General features: G+C 41.9%; 1 protein-coding gene across 1 annotated transcript in view; it reads left to right on the top strand.

Moving 5' to 3' along the window:
- Positions 1–709: 709 nt before the first annotated feature.
- The window catches only part of Fndc7 (fibronectin type III domain containing 7), a 35,019-nt gene continuing 17,698 nt past the window's right edge, over positions 710–18,030 (top strand). Inside the window, exons 1-5 of the mRNA XM_013031849.1 lie at positions 710–772; positions 1,297–1,315; positions 6,885–7,139; positions 8,441–8,701; positions 12,415–12,672. Of these exons, the coding sequence (XP_012887303.1) occupies positions 710–772; positions 1,297–1,315; positions 6,885–7,139; positions 8,441–8,701; positions 12,415–12,672 (856 nt within the window). The remainder of the gene's footprint in view (positions 773–1,296; positions 1,316–6,884; positions 7,140–8,440; positions 8,702–12,414; positions 12,673–18,030) is intronic.

Genomic DNA, 18,030 nt, shown 5'->3' with positions numbered 1-18,030 from the left:
GGTAGAGCACCAGCCTTTAGTGAAAAAGCTAAGGAACAGCACCCATGCCCTGAGTTCAAGCTCCTGTATTGGCACCAGAAAAAAAAATACACTAAAGTGCTTAGATTAAATGCTAATTTTTACTTAGCCTAAACTAGAATGGCTTTGGGAAAAGGTATTGGAACTACAGGGTGGTGCTGGGAGCAAGGAACAGACAGTGCTTAGAAGGAAGATCTCTCCATCTTTTCTCAGTTCTTTCCTCTTTGGTCCTAAAGCTCAGCAACAACTTGCTGCTGACAGCAAAACGGATCCACTCAGACCAAAATAAACACCCTCAGCAAACCACTCAACTAAGAATGAAAAATAAGCAAAACTGATGGGGATCCTAGAGTTTAAAATTCCATGGCACCAATAATTTTCTGTACAGTTTTGCCAATTTTTTTAAGGAAGTATATTTCACAAAAGAAAATAAGTACAATCTACACATTACCTTGAAGCCAAGATTACAGCCACTCTTTTGGCCCGCTTGGCATGGCTTTCTTCACCTCTCTTTTCAGTCTTTGTAATACCAATCTCTGCCAGTTCTCTAAATACTCCTAGTACAGGTAAGCTCAACAGAATCCAGCGTCCGCTCCCAATGCAGCCCCACATCCCATGAACTTCAGTGCTGCCCTCCTGAGGGCCACCCTAACTCTATTCTTTTGTGCCCATGAGTTTTGCTATCTACAGGATGGCTAGGGGACCAGAAAAATATCTGTCTTTGATTGGATTCAGCGTCATCTGTCTTAAAATGGTGAGTTCACCTTCACATTCATAATCTCTCTCTCTCTCTCTCTCTCTCTCTCTCTCTCTCTCTCTCTCTGGGGCTTAGGGGTTAGAGGAGATAGAACTCAAAATACTCTAGGGTCATACCAAGATGGTATGTTTAAAATTTAATGTGACATATTAGAAAAAGAAAAGATTATCATTATATTTTAAGAACAAAGATTTTTGGAAGAAGAAATCTGTCAGCAGCTTCTGACTTAGTTCAATAGGCAGATTCAAAGGGGGGAAAAATGAAACAGTAATATGAACTACCTCTGGCCTGTAAATTCTGTTTGGATTCCTTTGTGGTACATTTGTGAACTGGAAATGAGTTGTACAAAAGAATGCTTGTGTGGATTGAAAGATTGCTCACATTCTGTACAGAAATATGATTCACCTATTAGGGTTCTCATTGTTATTAGTTGTCTGTTTGAGGGCTCTGATTTATGTTTTATATTTCCCCAAATGATGTTTTTCCCTATGGTTCTAATTTCCTGAACTTTTCTTTTTCAGGTTGTTTCAGCTAAGACAGGTAACATTTTCTAACTTATAGGTTTTCCTTCCTCATATTTTGATTTTGATTTCTATTGTCGATTCATGGGCTGCCCTCAAATCTAAAGGCAATACCAAGAAAATAATAACGATATTTTCTGAGCACTTACATGGGGTGCTAACCCCACTATATCAGGTATTGGGAAAGCTATAACTGGTAAGACAATTGGATCATGTTTGAAAATAAGATCTTGTAAGATATTCTTAATTGTGTATCAAAATGTGTAGAGTTATATAGCAATGAATTTTCTTGTATACAGTTGGTCATGAGCAAAATATGACAGGGATCATTATTCTAGCCAAATCTTAGCTACAATAGTCTACCTTACAGAACTTTTCTTATTCATCTTCTGGGAAATTAGAGAAAACTAGAAACATTGTACTTCATTCATGATTTAAGATTCCCTGCTTTAAACAAAAGAAAGTTTACACTTTCAAAGCTACATGTTTAAGATACAGTAACTCAAAGCTGAAAAGGAGCTTGCTCTTCTTTTTTAAACATGTATTTGTTGAAGTCTGCATTTTCTTTCTTTATGAGTTATTTTGTTTTGAACTTCAAAAGGTTGTACAATTTAATGTGCCCATCTAAGTATCCAGTGAGGAACTCTCTTTTAAAAGGATTTAAGATTTTTCTTAAATTAGTGACTGAAGGCAAAATAATTTTTCTAGAAGGTTCTCCTGGCTTATTCATCCAGAAATCTAAGCTTTTGGGATGAAAAATAATGTTTAATGTAATAGAATTTAGATTATCTGCAGGAACCCTCTAATATTAAATACTTCATTGATAAACACTCAATATAAATTAGAACAATTTTCACTTTTTTGTCTACATCATAGAAGAGGGAAGTAGAGTTAAGACAATTTTAAATTGATCATATATGGCTGGGCAATAAAATTTCATGAAATCCATGAATATATAACTTTTTTAAAGATTACTTTCTGCTTTATTCTCATTTCTTTTTTATTTTTTTTATTTTTATTTTTTTATTTTTTTGGTTGTGGGGCCTGAACTCTGGGCCTGGGCACTGTCCCTCAGCTCTTCAGCTCAAGGCTAACACTCTACCATTTGGGCCCCGTGCCACTTCCGGCTTTTCTATTTTTGCTTATGTGGTGCTGAGGAATCGAACCCAGGGCCTCAGGCATGCAAGGCAAGCGCTCTACCACTGAGCCACCTTCCCAGCCCTATTCTCATTTCTTTGTTCTTGATACACCCACAGTGTTATTGAGGACGATGAGAAGGGACTATTTTGCCATATTCCAAGTGGTTTTATTTTTTCTATTAGTTTTTATTTATTTTATTTGAGTTAGGATCTCTCTATATTGCCCAGGCTAATCTCAAACTCCTAGCCTCAAGCAACCCTGCTTTAGCCTACTGAATACCTGAGACTGGTATATACTATCACATGCAACTTACAGTTATTTCTTAAATAATCAACCTTCAGGTGACAAAACAAGGTCTCACCCATCCAGGACACACTGACCTCTTACAAAAGAAGAGGGGTGTTCTGATGGAGATATCAGTGAATTGTGTTTATTAATTCATCCTTGCTTTTCAGTAGCATGGATGGATTTGCACTGTGTAGAAGGCTTCATGGAGGATGTGTGTATTTTGCTTTTCCTTAGGTTCTGGCTATTTGTGTCAGCCTTCTGGGATCTCTGGGCTAGTTTAGATCTCTGAGTTGTAGAATGCACAGAGGCTGAGTATCAAAGGTAGAGTGTCAGAGTGGTTGGGTGCACGGTCTGGGAATAATGTCTTATCTTTCATCAGTCCAGTTAGTGGGATAACACGAGAAGTAAGAAAGAGTTAGAACAATTGCTACTCCATAGAGCAAGACATTTACCACTCAAGCATCTCAGTGTTCTGCCTCTGTCTAACTGGAGATAAGAATCTCATGGTCTTTACTCCCCAGGCTGGTTTTGAACTGTGATCCTCAGATTTTAGTCTCCTGAGTATTATAGGTGTGTGCCATTGGCACATGGCTAAATGATATCATGGAATAGCATCGTTCAGCTAGTGGTATAGTTTGGTGGTAAAATGGTCATGTAGCTTGTATGTGTGAGGCCCTTGGTTTGATCCTCAGCAACAAAACAAAACATTTGATCACACACAACGAAATGTCTCTCAAGTCTCTTACTATAAGTGTGTAGCTGTTACTTATGTTTCCAAAATTGTAATCAATAGGTTTGTCAGAACTATCATTTCCTTCTGTAGTTCATGCTCATTCCTCTCTTCTTTCATGGTCTTGCTTTGTTGTTCTGTTCTCTGAGAGTTGTTGAGGTTTCTCATAGCATGAAGAGTACCTACTCACCCATCCCTCCCGCCAAACAAATATCCCCTATGTCTGGTCCCACCTTTTATCCTGCTATATCATGACTGGCACTGGGCATATGAGTTTACTCATGTTATAGCTGGTGACTCCACTTGCTCCCTACACAAAGCCCACTGGCCACAGCCACACTTGAATTCTCCCACCCAGACTGTTCTGCTCTTTCCTTGACTCTCCTACCACCCCAGATAAGCCTTGTGACATTGTCACATGACTTGCTGTCATGGCTGGCACTAGTCAAAGCCTGCTGAGTGTCAACCGTAAAACAGCACGCTGTGTCTCTCCAGCCTGTACTCAGCCTTTACTTCCCAGAATCTCATTCTCACTGGCATCCTCCATGGTAGTACTGCATGGTCTGGCTTTCCCAAACACACACACACACACTTTCAAACTGCCCTTACATTGACTATCTCGCATGAAAACTTTACAATAACTCAAAACCATAAAGGGTTTACATGTCAACGTAAACCCCCAATTGTAGATCTTATTAGTATTCCACCTTGCTCAGAAGAGAAACTGGAGATGAGAAAGGTTGAAATGACTTGCTCTTTTTCCCACACAAAGGTTTAAAAATAGAACCAGGACTGAATACCTAGAGTTTATGAATCCACATCCTTTTGTATTTCTCTACCACATGCTTCTAAATTTCACTCAGCTAACACTGGCTCCTGGCAGACTCCTCCCTGGAGAAAGTGCCTGTCCAAAAGCCAAGTCAGGCTTTTGTCAGGCTCTGTGACAGGCAGTATGAAGCTGATCTAACATGCTAAACTACTTATTATTACTATTCATATAATAATTTTGCACTGGTACTGGGGCTTGAATTAAGAGCCTCACACTCTTGCTTGGCTTTTTGCTGAAGGCTGCTATTCTACTTCTTGAGATATATCTCCACTCCAGGCAATTTTTTGTGGGCAAATGCCCAAGCTGGTTTCGAATCACAATCCTCAGATTTCAGTCCCCTGAGTAATTAGGATTATAGGCATGAGCCACCATTGCCAGACATGCCAGTCCTTTAGATTGGCTCTATGGAAGCACTGTCAGGTCTCTTGTCTACAACTATTATTTTTTTTTGGTTGGTCATGGGGTTTGAACTCTGGGCCTGGATGACAGCTGTCCCTGAGCTCTTGAGCTCAAAGAGAGTGCTCTACCACTTGAGCCACAGCACCACTTCCAGTTTTATGGTGGTTAATTGGAGATAAGAGTCTCACGGATTTTCCTGCCTGGGCTGGCTTTGAACTATTATCCTCAGATCTCAGCCTCCTGAGTAGGTAGGATTACAAGTGTGAGCCACTGGTACCTAGCTCTGTCTACAACTATTTAGCTTATTATTTCCCCAGGAAGTTAGTCCATTCCAATGAGCAGGAGTGACTATCACAGGAGGTAGGAGGTAGAGGAAAAAAATGAGTTGGGAGAGATCAGAAAATGAGAGGAAAAAAAACATAGACTACAAGAGAAATGACTAGGAGGAGAAGAGGTATGTGGTCCAGGGAGGAAAAGGGAGCTCCAACTGTTCATTAGGGGCTTCCTGCAGAATCAGCTTCCACCAGCAAATGGCTCTCAGGCCTGAATGTCCTCTAGCATACATTACCAGCATGATTTTCTTTCAATAACAGAAGAGACAGTTGTGAATGATGTTCCAGGAATGTCTGGCCAATGCACAGTGGAGACATTGTTCATTTCTGCAGCATGGTTATTTCTGAGATAATGCCAAATTCAACTTTGGGCTATTGGTAGAGAAATAGAAAGTTGCCTGTATTGTGCACATAGGGATTTGGCTGGGGAGAGGGAACTTGAGAAGAATGGATGCCAGCGAATCACTCTTCTGTGTCTGTTCCTCCTTCCTCCTTGCTCTATTCCGTTTGCTTTTTAGTTTTGCATCCAGGTCTTGGCTCATCCCCTAGGCTGATACGGAAACTCACTATGCAGCTCAGGCTGGCATCCCATTGGAGATTCTCCTACCTCTGCCTCCTGTGTGCTGGGATTATAGATGTGCACCACCAGGCCCAGTCTGCCCTTTAGTTTCAAAATTGGCATGTAGTGATTTGGCCCAACAAATAGAATAGATTAAATATAAAAGGCCAAAATCTCTAGTTTCAAATATAAAACCTAGCTATGTTCATTTGACCTTTCATTCCATTTGAATCTCTGATATCCAGGACATTGCTGTGTCTGTGTCTGTTCTAAGGTGGGAAATTGGATTACCACGCCATTATCTCCCAGCCCATTTCCAAAGCAGAGAAACGAAGGCCTTGTGTGCTCATGGTGAGCATTCCTATTCCTATTCCCATGGCCAACAACAGCTGAGCCCAGGAGGAAGATCACAGCCCATTCTTATACTGATAGAGATGCTCAGTAGAGAAAGGGAAAACAAGGTCTACTTTTGTTTTATATTTTAAAAAAAACCTAAAAATCATTTTACTTCAATAGTAAGAAGGTACCATGACGTAATTATAACAAGGGCTCAACTCTTCCTCCTCTTCTGTTAGAGTAAATACCATTGGGAAATGCATGAAGTGCCTGAGAAAGTGTACTGGGTAGGTAGAGATGAAGGGGTTCAAGCTGGGAGCGTGCAGCCAGTTTGGGGACATGATGCTCTCTTTCCTTTCAGCATTCTTTTCCACGATCACTTTCCACTCCGAATTCTTCACAGCACAGAAAGTACAAATGACTCCATAGGCAACTGGGGGAAAAATCTCTGTAATCTAGGCTGGCACTTTACCACTTGAGCCACACCACCACTTCCAACTTTTTTTTGGGGGGGTGGCTGGTTAATTACAGATAAGAATTGCTCACACTTATCTGCCTGGGCTACCTTTCATATCTTCAGATCTCAGCCTCTTAAGTAGCAAGGATTATAGGCATGAGCCACTAGTTTCCTTTCTTCTTCTTTTTCTCCCCCTTCACTTTTTTAAGTGTAATTTTATTGTTATTAGTTAGGTGTTGTATAGAGGGGTTACCTTTTCATAAGTCAAGTGAAGTGTACATTTTTTTTTGGACAATGTCACTCCTTCCTTCGTTTTCCCCCAGTTTCCCCCTCCCATTCCTGCCCACAAGTTGCATAGTTCATTTTCCACAGAGTCCTATCTTTTCTTGATCTGGAAAGTGAGGGAAAAGCTTATATCTAAAAGAGGGAAACAGAGTGGTGTAGTATGAAGAGAAACTGATACAAAGATATCCCTGTAAGATACCCTGGCTAATGGACAACTTCATGATCTCTCTCAGCTCCTGAAATACCCACTATTGACCAGGCATATTCAAAACTCAGCAACAGTATCACTGTAGAATGGGCCACAGTGCCAGGGGCTACCAGTTACCTGCTCACAGCTGAAGATGGAGACACAGTCATTGAGACCATGGTGGCCAATTCCCCAGGCACTGTGACAGGCCTGAAGGCTGCCACCTTGTATCAAATCACCATCAGATCCATCAGTGCGGCTGGAAGAAGTCAGGCATCACGTCCGAAGCAGGCAAAGACAGGTAGGTAGCTGAATGCTCCTCAGAAGTTCAACATTTTCCATGACCTGGATCAGTGACAATCTAAACATAAACATACAGTGTAGTTTGATGACACTTGATGACTACAATTTAGGATTTAGAGGTGAAAGCCAGCTGGGAGATTGTGGCTCACAAACCTGTAATCCTAGCTACTCAGGTAGCTGAGATCTGAGGATTATAGTTCAAAGTCAGCCCAAGCAGGAAAGGCCTTACGACTCTTATTTGTAAGTAACCACCTAAAAACCAGAAGTGGAGTTGTGACTCCAAGTGGTAGAGTGCTAGCCTTGGGCAACAGCAACAACAAAAACAAAGAAGCTCAGGATAGTGCCCAGGCCCTGATTTCAAGCCCCATGACCAAAAACAGTGAAAGCCACCAATTATGGTTCATTTGGTGTCTTTTTCTTTTTCTAAGCAACTCAGCTTTCTGTGATAGGGGTAGCATTTATATGCCAGATGCTTTCTGCTTTGGAAATTAAGGCCTATTTCTGGGCATCTTTAAAAGCATTCTTGCTTTTAAATGCCTGAAAGAGAGATTTCCATTTTTTAATGCTGGCCAAACAAGCAAAACATGGAAATGATTTTTGCTGAATATACCAAAGACACATGGCATGTATGTTAACAAATAAAAACATTTGGTTAAAGCATTCCTAAGTATATTTCTGAAGGAATAAGTGCAGGGCTGGGTGTATAGCTTGCAGTAGTACACTTGTCTAGTATGTACAAGGGCCTAGATTCACTCCTCCATACTACAAAAAAATGTTATGTGCATATTAAAATAGTATAAACTGTCATTTACCCCACTTCTGGTTTTCTGGTAGTTTATTGGAGATAAGATTTCATGGACTTTCCTGCCCAGGCTGGCTTTGAGCCACGATCCTCAGATCTCAGCCTCCTAAGTAGCTAGGATTACAGGTGTAAGCCACCTGTGCCTGGTTATAGGGATATTTTAATCCAACTGTTGACTAACTTCTGGTTGAAAGTACTGTCTCATATTTATAGTTTTTCAATATCTTTGAAACATTATGGTTTATACAAACTTAGACTATTTTTAACTAACTTTCTTCCTTCCTTTCTTCCTTCCTTCCTTCCTTCTTTCCTTCCTTGCTTCCTTGCTTGCTTGCTTCCTTCCTTCCTTCCTTCCTTCCTTTCTTTTTTCTCAAAGCAAATAGTTGTTTTTATCACATGGATAATCAACCTCTGTTTACTCACTCCTCAGTAATTTGAATTATCCTCCACTGGATTTCTATAACATAGACATGACCTGGTATTGTTTGTCTTTCTAGTGTTGGCAGCACCAGTTCTAGAAGTAAGCTCTCCAGGTCCAGATTCCATCCTTGTGCAGTGGGAAGCTGTATATATGGCCATTGGGTTCTCTGTTTCCATTATGCAAGCCAATGGTTTGGGTAGGATTTGGAAAGAGAATACTACAAACACCTCCTTGACCTTCAGCAGCTTAGATGCGGGGACTCTCTACACGATAAAAGCTTATGCCTGGAATGCCAATGGAATCCCTGGGGATGACTCCACCTGCAACCAGAGAACAAGTAAGCACTCTGGTTAATGACAGGGGCCACGCACAACAGCTCCCTGGAGCAATGTTCAATGAGAAGTAGAGAGCAGCTGGCAGTTTAAATTCATTACAAAGTTACTTATAGTGCTATCTGCCTCAGCAGACACTTGCTACACGGGGAAAAGAAAGGGCTAGGGGAACCAAGCACTTGGTGGCCCACACCTGTAATCATAGCTACTCAGGAGGCTGAGATCTGAGGATTATGGTTTGAAGCCAGTCCAGTGAGACCAATCCGAGAGACTCTTATCCTCAACTAACCAATGAACTGTTGGAAGTGATGGTGTGGCTCAAGTGGTAGAGTGTCATCCTTGAGTGGAAAAAGCTAAAGGATAGCACTTAGTCCCTGAGTTCAAACACCGGTGCTAGTACAAGAAAAAGAAAAAAGAAAAGGAACTGTTGCAAGGAGTACACAGAATGGAGTACCTCTCCCTGTGATCCATCTCAATTGTAACACCCACTTTCCATGTCACACAGGACATGATTCTTCTAAGGTACACCAAGCACTCCTGTCCCTCCTGTTTTAATGTCCTCCCCCCACCCCATGTTCTCTTTTATTTCCTTTTGCGCCAGTACTAGGGCTTGAATTCAGAACCTGAGCTTGTCCCTTAGCTTTTCCCTTAGCTCTACTCTACCACTTGAACCACAACTCCACTTTTGGCTTTTGGGTGGTTCATTGGAGATAAAGAGTCTCATGGACTTTCCTGCTTGGACTGACTTTGAACTTCAATTCTCAGATCTCAGCTTCCTGAGTAGCTAGGATTTCAAATGTGAACCAACAGCACCCAGCCCCTTTTGATTTTTATTTATTTATTTATTTGTGTTTTACCAGACATCTCTTGTCCTGTCCTGGGTCCAGGTTATAATGAAAAGATCTGGACTAAACAGGGATTTACTTATTTAACAAACGTTTAGTGAGTGTGTGCCACCTTGGAACTAGCATTGCTCCAGAGACACAGCAGCAAACCTGACAGATATACTGCTACCTAGTGCTTTATATTGTCCTAGGAGTCCATGTGTTACATGAGGCCAACGTGGAGCTTGCCACCACCTCTTCCGACTCGTGACAAGCTGGACTGTAGTGTGTTTTCTTACCCCCTCCGTGCTAGGAAAGCCATAAGGAGGATTCCTACAGCATGATGACTGGAAGGCCAAATTGAGCTGCTGCAGCAAACCAAAGAATAAGAGAGAGCAAGAGAGGAAGGAGAAAGGCAGAGACAGGCAGCACGAGGTGTGGTTCTTTTCCTTAGTAAGCAGTCCACAAGTAATATGACAAATAAATGACAGGCTTTCCCCAAACAAGCTCAACCAGCTTAGCTGTTTTGCTACTTGGGAAAGGATCTAGGAAAGGATCAGAAGAAACCAAAAGTATTTTCTTCAACTTGAGTTTTAGAAAGGAATGAAAGACTCCTTGTCTACAGGCCAAAGCAGAAATGTAGGGAGAAGGGACGGGCTTTGTACAGGAAGAGACCATAGCAAGTAGCCCCCAGGTGATCGAAGAAGGAACTGGTGAGTTGGCGCATAGTGACAAATCAGACTTCCTGGACCTTTACTTACCTTCCTTCCTTCCCTCCTTGTTTATTTCCTTCCTTACTTCTTTCCTTCCTTTCTTCCCTCCCTTCCTCCTTCCCTCTCTCCCTTCCTTCATTCCTTCCTTCCTTTCTTCCTGTCTCCATTCCTTTGTTTCTTCCTCCTTCCTTTCTCCATCCGTCTTTCTTCCTCCCTCTTTTTCTTTCTCCTTCCTTCCTTTTTCCTTCCCTCCCTTCCCCTCTCCTTCCTTCTACTCCCCTCTCCTCTCTTCTTTCTTTCCCCACTCCTTCCTTTCTTCTGCTCTGCTCTGATGCTCTCCTCTTTTTCCTTTCCTCTCTCTGATCCCTTCTCGCCCCCTCTCTATTTCCCTCTCCATTTATTGAGGCCCCACTATGTGCTGAGAGAGCTTAGTTGATGGAATACAACATTAAGCATGATTCCTACTCTCAAATAACTGATTATGTCTAAAGGTGCATTAATCAGCTGTCACGGTGCTGTGTAATGAAGTGTTCCAGTGGAAGGTGTGCAGTGGCACAAAAGGGAGCATTTCCATCAAGCTGGGAATTGAGAGAGCCATTTGGCTTCTTGAGGCTTTCCCTCTCATTTGTTTCCTCATGTTTTAAAATGTTTTTAGAGAGTTTGTACCTTTGTATTCGATTTTATACCAGCTATACTAAGTACCCCAGATTGGGTGGCTTATATAATGATAGTATATATTGTTTCACATCAATGGAAGCTGAGTCTGCAACTAAGGTGTTGGCAGGGTTGGTTCCTTCTGAGGGCTGTTGGGAAGGATCTGTGCAGGCCTTTCTCCTTGACCTGTGGGTAGCCGTCTTTATGTTCATATGGTATGTGTGCGTCCATTTAAAAATACTTCTGTATTTATTTATTTGGTGTTGATTCTGGGGCTTGAACTCAGGGCCTGGATGCTGTTTCTATGTTCTTTTACTCAAGGCTAGCACAGTACCTCTTGAGCCACAGGTCCATTTGTGGCTTTTTGGTGGTTAATTAGAGATAAGAGTCTCATGGACCTTCAGGAACCACAATCCTCAGATCTCAGCCTCCTGAGTACCTAGGATTACAGGCCTGAGCCACTAGCACTGAGACATTTTCTTCTTTTTTTATAAGGACATGAGTCATGTTGAATTAGGGCCTACCTTAATGACCTCATATGAATTAATTATACCTAGTATGACACTATTTCCAAATAAGATCATATTCTGACAGTACAAAGGTTAGAATTTCAGCATACAAATTTTAGGAGAGCCCTATTCAACCTGTATTGTCTCTCCTCCCTTCCCCCCCCCCACAATTGTACCTGTGTTTCCTAGTTCTCAATGTAAAGCTGCTTGTCTGAAAACTTGGTAGGCTGTTCCCTTCAGTCTTGGACCCAGCATTTCTCCAACACAGGCCTGTCTCAATGGAAGCCCACCATGCAATGAGGAAGAGGCCTGTGGAGATGGTCATAAGGACAACACAGCATGTGTCTGACTTGCCAAGAATGAGTTGGATTCCTTCTCTGTATCCCAAAGTGTGCAGAGGACTCTGTCCAGCGCATTCTCTCTCAAAGTAGTCTATTCTCCTTTGAAATCTTTATTATAATGCAGACTCAAAGGGGAACTGAGGCCAGCTTTTTCCTCTGCAACCCAGGAGGACATTTCAAACTTTAGATTTCTGTTTGGTTTTATGGGTTGGGTTGTGTGAGAGTCTCACTTTTATTATGTACCCCCAGCTAACTTGAAACTTATGATCTTCTTGCCTTAGCTTCTGGATGCTGGGATTACAGACATGTGCCTTCATACTTAATTTTCCTCAAGTTTTTAAAATGCATTAACTCTAGTGATAGGAAGTTGGGTTTCCAATTCGGGTTTCACTCAAGGCTGGAGCCACAGCCTCTGGAGCCACAGCCCCATTTCTGGCTTTTTGGTACTTCTTTGGAGTTAAGAGTCTCACGGACTCAATTGCCTAGGCTAAATTTCAAACCTTGATCCTCAAATCTCAGCCTCCTGAGTAGCTAGGATTACAGGCATGAGCCACTAGCGCCCAACCATATCCAACTCTCGGGGTACCATATTCTCTGGATTTTCAGCATTACTAAGCTGAATCTCACTTGGGTTCTTGAATCTATCACAAAATCTTGATTATTTCTCAAACACACAGGTCCTCGTGCTCCTGTCAACATCCAAGTGTCTTTTGACAGTGGGGCTTTGAAGGCGTCTGTTTCATGGACCCCGACAGAAGGGGCTTTCAATTATACTGTGAAGGCACTGAGTGACTCTTCTGAGCAGAGCTGTAGCACAACTTTAAGCTCCTGCAGCATCTCTTCCCTGCAGTGTGGCACTGAATACCTGATTTCCGTGTTAGCAAGTAACGATGCGGGATCCAGCGAGTCCTCTTCGGCGGTGACCTTGAAGACTGGTATGTAAATGAATGAAAACCCTTCTAGTCTGGCAAGGCACCAGGGGCCACCCTGAGGGAGACAGAAGTCTCAGGCAATATTCCAAAATATTCTGAAAGCCATAAAAACCAAAGCCTTTTCTCAATAAAAGCATTGAATGAGACATCCTTGTAGGTTTGAATATTGATTTGGAAAGTAGGTATTATACATTGCAAAATGCTCCTTTGGATATTCAGAGGCTGGTTTCTATTCTAGATCTTTTGTTGTAAGGTGAATTCAGTAGCAAGATACAGAGAAGCCACATTTTGCTCCCATCGGGAGTCTTTATTAAAAAGCCAGCAACTGCATGGTGGACTCCTGTCTCAAAGACATTGAACCATGAAGGCTAGTGAGGAAAGAATAAAAAACAAAAATAATACCAACAAACCAATTCAGCTCCAATGGAGAGCTGAAATGGGACACCAGGGTGACCAGAGAAGAGCCAGGAGACTGGAGACAGGAGACAGGACATGAACACACAGAGATACTTGTTGCATGGCGTCATGGTGCCAGGGCCTAAATAGAGTCAGGTCAAGGGGCAGGGTCACAGGAAACTCAAGTCCTAGCACTGGACTGACAGTAACTTGTCATCCAAGTCCCCACCCCCGCTTCCGGGGATTCAGGCAGGTCCATCACCTGGGAGGTGGGGGCTTCACCTTCCCCGACCATGAAGACAAGATGCCAGACTCTACCATCCACCATGTGGCCAAGATGGCGCTGGCCAGACGGATCTCCCTACTTCATTTTCATACATTTCTCTTCTCTCAAATTTCTATTTATTTATATATTTATTTATGACAAGTGTCCCCAGTAGCTGCAACATTCTTTTTTTTTTTTGTGAACATACTGTACAGAAGGGTTACAATTACATGGGCAGGATAATGAGTACATTTCTTACCAAGCATTGCAGCCTCCTCCTTTGTTTACCCTTCACATCCCTTCCCAGCCTCCCCCCTCCTCCTCACACCCAATCCTTCCCCCCACACACACCGACGTTGTAAAACTCATTTTGGACATGACAACTTGTACTTCTCATTGTTGCAACAGGTCCACCTGTATCCTTAAACGACTTGTTTTTCCCCATTTCCTCCACAAGTTATACTGACATCAAATATAGTGAAAGCAGGGGTTATACTGTGGGGGAGGGACATACAAAGCAACAAAGAAATAATCTTATAAATGGGTTAGAAACACATGCATGAAAGCTGCAACATTCTTGACATGGCTTTCTTTCTTTTTGATTGGGGTATGGCGGTGGCTGATGGGAGATGACAACAGAGTCTCATTATGTAAGTCCAGGCTGGCCTGGAATCCATAATATTCCAACCTCAGCCTTCCAAGTATAATACATTATGCTCACCTTTGGTCCTCAGATCCACCCAGACCTGAGCTCCTCCCAGCTCTGGAGTTCCCCCCATACAGCTGGCCCCTCCCTCTCTCTGCCCAGACCCACCTGAACTCCCATCTACCTAACTTCCTACCCCCCAAACCCTGCTGCTACCTATAGTGGAGGCTGCCATGTGCTTTCTCCGGGGCAAATATGGCTCCTCTAATAAACCTTGTAATAATCTTCCTCCTGTGCCTGCCTGCCTCTGCGTGGTCCCCTGGCAAGGATGTGATGATCCTTTCATGGATCCTTTCAGAATCCAGGGCTTCACATTGTTGCTTGGCTTCTTTTTCATCAGTGCTCTACCTTCTGAGCCAACTTCTGTTTTTGTTTTGTTTTTGCTGGTTAATTGGAAATAAGAGTCTCTCAGATTTGTGTGTTCAGGCTGGCGTTAAACCGTGATCCTCAGATCTCAGCCTCCTGCTTACCTAGCTACTTTTTTTTTAAAAAGATAAAGCCTGTTCTGTACATTTCTAGTTCTGAATATGTTTAGATAATTTCCTATTTTCATCCTAATAGGAGATGTAAAAGGCACACATATGTGGAAGTTTACCCCTTTATTAAGACACACTTACATGTTTTTGTAATTGTAACTAACGTTTAGTGGGGCATACTTGTATCTCAAACACATTATATTATTTACTTTATATGACAGAAAGTTTAGTGTGGAAGGTTCCATTATCTTCATTTTTAAGAGAAGAACATTGAAGATCAGAGAGACTGAATAATTATTTTTCCAAGGGCACACTGATAATGAACATTAGAGGTTTAAGTTCAAGTTCGCTGGACTTCAGTTCTCTATGCCAAAGAAAATGTAATAATCTCCACTTTATTCAACAGACAGAATTATGTCATTGTTAGTTAAAAAGGCATCTGAGCAGAGAAGAGATTTCTTATCAAGCCAATGAACTCTATTTTATTGGGGGAAAAACATAATGCATCTAATCTCAGACATGGTTTCTTAGAGTTATGTCAGTTACCACTTATAAACACAGTGGTTGGGAATCTCTTTTGACATCTCTAGTTTAATGTGGATGGGACATTAGGTATGGTCATAAGAAAAGGGTAATGAATGGTGAGAGAAGAGATAAGACACAGCTGTTATGAGTTACTCATTTAATGCAGGAGAGAACCATCCAATCTTCCATACACATCCAAAGGGTGAATGATACTGAAGTACATTATCTATGCATATAGATGGCACAAGGCTCCCATTGAAAGCTGTTGAACAATGGAGAAACAGGGAGACAGAGCAATAGAAGAGGTTAATCCTGTCAATGTACAACATATACATACTGTGGTGAAATTCCTTTGCTCAATTAATATTCACTAACATACAAGAGCACTTGAGCAGCTTTTCATAAAAATCTCAATACTCAGACTTAAGGCCACTTAAGTTGGCATTCCTGGGACTAGATTCTACATAAGAATTGATTTTAAGGGGCTGGGAAGGTAGCTCAGTGGTAGAGTGCTTGCCTTGCATGCATGAGACCCTGGGTTTGATGCCTCAGCACCACATAAGCAAAAAAAGCTGGAAGTGGTGCTGTGGCTCAAGGGGTAGAGCACTAGCCTTGAGCTGAAGAGCTGAGGGACAGTGTCCAGGCCCAGAGTTCAGGCCCCACAGCCAAAAAAAAAAAATCGATTTTAAAAGCTCTTCAGCAGATACTAATCCACAGTCAAGGCTAAGTGTTGCTGAAATTGTCTGTGATGTTTTTACTTCCTGCCCTTCCCAGTCTAGAAAGGACCACTGTAATTTTTATATAACAATATCAGTCATGATCATGGGAACAAATGTGATTTATAGTAAAGGAATTATGTTTGGGAAGTACTATGGTTTCCTGGGGCCCAAAAAATATGTGATATATTTTAGGAAGAATCTGTTTAGAGATCATGAATAAAATTTTGAAAGCAAGGGGTTTGAATGAATAGTTTTCATTGGAAATTGTTCCTTCAAAGACTTCATGCAATGTTGATCTTGGATAAATAAGATATTGCCTTACAAGATGCTGGTGGCTTATTTAAAAATCCTAGCTAGGAGGCTGAGATGTGGGGATGAAAGTTAGAAGCCAACCTGGACAGACAAATCCTAGAGACTCTGTTCTCCAATTAATCAGCAAAAAGCTGGAAGCAGAGATGAGGCTCAACTGGTAGAGCACCAGCCTTGAGCAGAAAAAGCCAAGCGAGAGCACTGAGTTCAAGCTCCAGTACTGGTAAACACACACACACGCACACACACACACACACACACACACACACACACACACAGATGTTGGAAATAAGCAACTTCAATCAAAACAATTCAATCAAAACAATCCAGGCCTATTTCATACATAATCAAGCATCTATTATAAAAGATAAAACTTAGGACATCTGAGAATGCCTATTTAGTTTGTACCAAATTGTGCTACTATTTGATTTGTTCAATAATACCCAGCATCTTAACTCCCAGCTTGATGTCATGGGCATGAAATTGTGTTGTCATTTGGCACATGGGAGGCTGCAGCTAGGAGAATGTCCCAGGTTTTCTGATTTGCCCAGAAAGACCCTTTCTAACTCTGCAATCCTGGGCAACTCATCCAACTTCTATGAGCCATATTTTCCTCAACTGTAAAAGGATTCCATTATTGGAAGAGTTACAGTAAATATTAATGAAATGCACAATGGCTGATGGTTATATTTTAAATCCAAAATAGACAAAGAAAAAAATACCAGCCAGGTGTCCGTGGCTCACGCCTGTAATCCTAGCTGCTCAGGAGGCTGAGATCTGAGAATCACAGTTCAAAGACAGCCTGGGCAAGAAAGTCCGTGAGACTCTTATCTCCAATTAAGCACCAGAAAACTGGAAGTGGTGCTGAGGCTCAAGTGGTAGAGCGCTAGCCTTGAGCTGAAGAGCTGAGGGACAGTGCCCAGGCCCAGAGTTAAGACCCATGACTGACAAAAAAAAAAGAAAGAAAAAGAAAAAAAATTACCAAATAGCTAACTCAAAGATATATACCATATCACTCAGGCTACACAAGCTTAATAAGAATGAGGCCAACTGTTTCAACGAATACTTGAACAATGCAAATCCTCATATCTTAACTATCAAAAGCTAGGTACTGGGCTGGGAAGGTGGCTCAGTGGTAGAGTACTTGCCTCACATGCATGAGACCCTGGGTTTGATTCCTCAGCACCACAAAAGCGGAAAAGGCTGGAAGTGGCGCTGTGATTCAAGTGGTAGAGCACTAGCCTTGAGCTGAAGAGCTGAGGGACAGTGCCCAGGCCCAGAGGTGAGGCCCCACAACTGACCAAAAAACAAAAAAAAGCTAGGTACTGGTGTCTCATACCTATAATCATAGCAAATCAGAAGGCTGAGATTTGAGAATAACTTTTGAAGCCAGCCCAAGTAGACATATCTGTGAGACTCAACTCATATTTGTAATTAACCAGCAAAAAGTCAGAACGGGGTATGGCTCAAGTGGTACAGTGTCAGCCTTGAGCAAAAAAGCCAAAAAGAGCACTAAGCACTGAGTTTAAGCCCCAATACAATACCAGTAAACACACACACACACACACATACTCTGATGGATATTATTTCAAATATTATTTCATAGAAAATACTATTTCATAAAATTCTAGGGGCTGGGAATGTGGCTTAGTGGTGGAGTGCTTGCCTAGCATGCATGAAACCCTGGGTTTAATTCCTTGGTACCATATGAACAGAAAAAGCTGGAAGTAGCATTGTGGTTCAAATGGTAGAGTACTAGCCTTGACCAAAAGAAGCTCAGGGACAGTGCCAGGCCCTGAGTTCAAGCCTCTAGACTGGCAGAATGAGAGAGAGAGAAAGAGAGAAAGAGAGAGAGTTCTATTAGTAAGGGTTTGGCACCCCTAGTGTACATTGTGGTTCTACAAAAAAAAGAATTCTAATGTTTCTGAAATATAGTTTTGCCTGTTAGGCACCAAATTCAAACTT

Source organism: Dipodomys ordii, unplaced genomic scaffold (assembly GCF_000151885.1).
Source record: "Dipodomys ordii isolate 6190 unplaced genomic scaffold, Dord_2.0 Scaffold146, whole genome shotgun sequence".
Classification (NCBI taxonomy): Eukaryota; Metazoa; Chordata; class Mammalia; order Rodentia; family Heteromyidae; genus Dipodomys; species Dipodomys ordii.
Note: the sequence above shows the minus strand (reverse complement) of the source record. Positions and strands in the feature narration are given on the sequence as shown.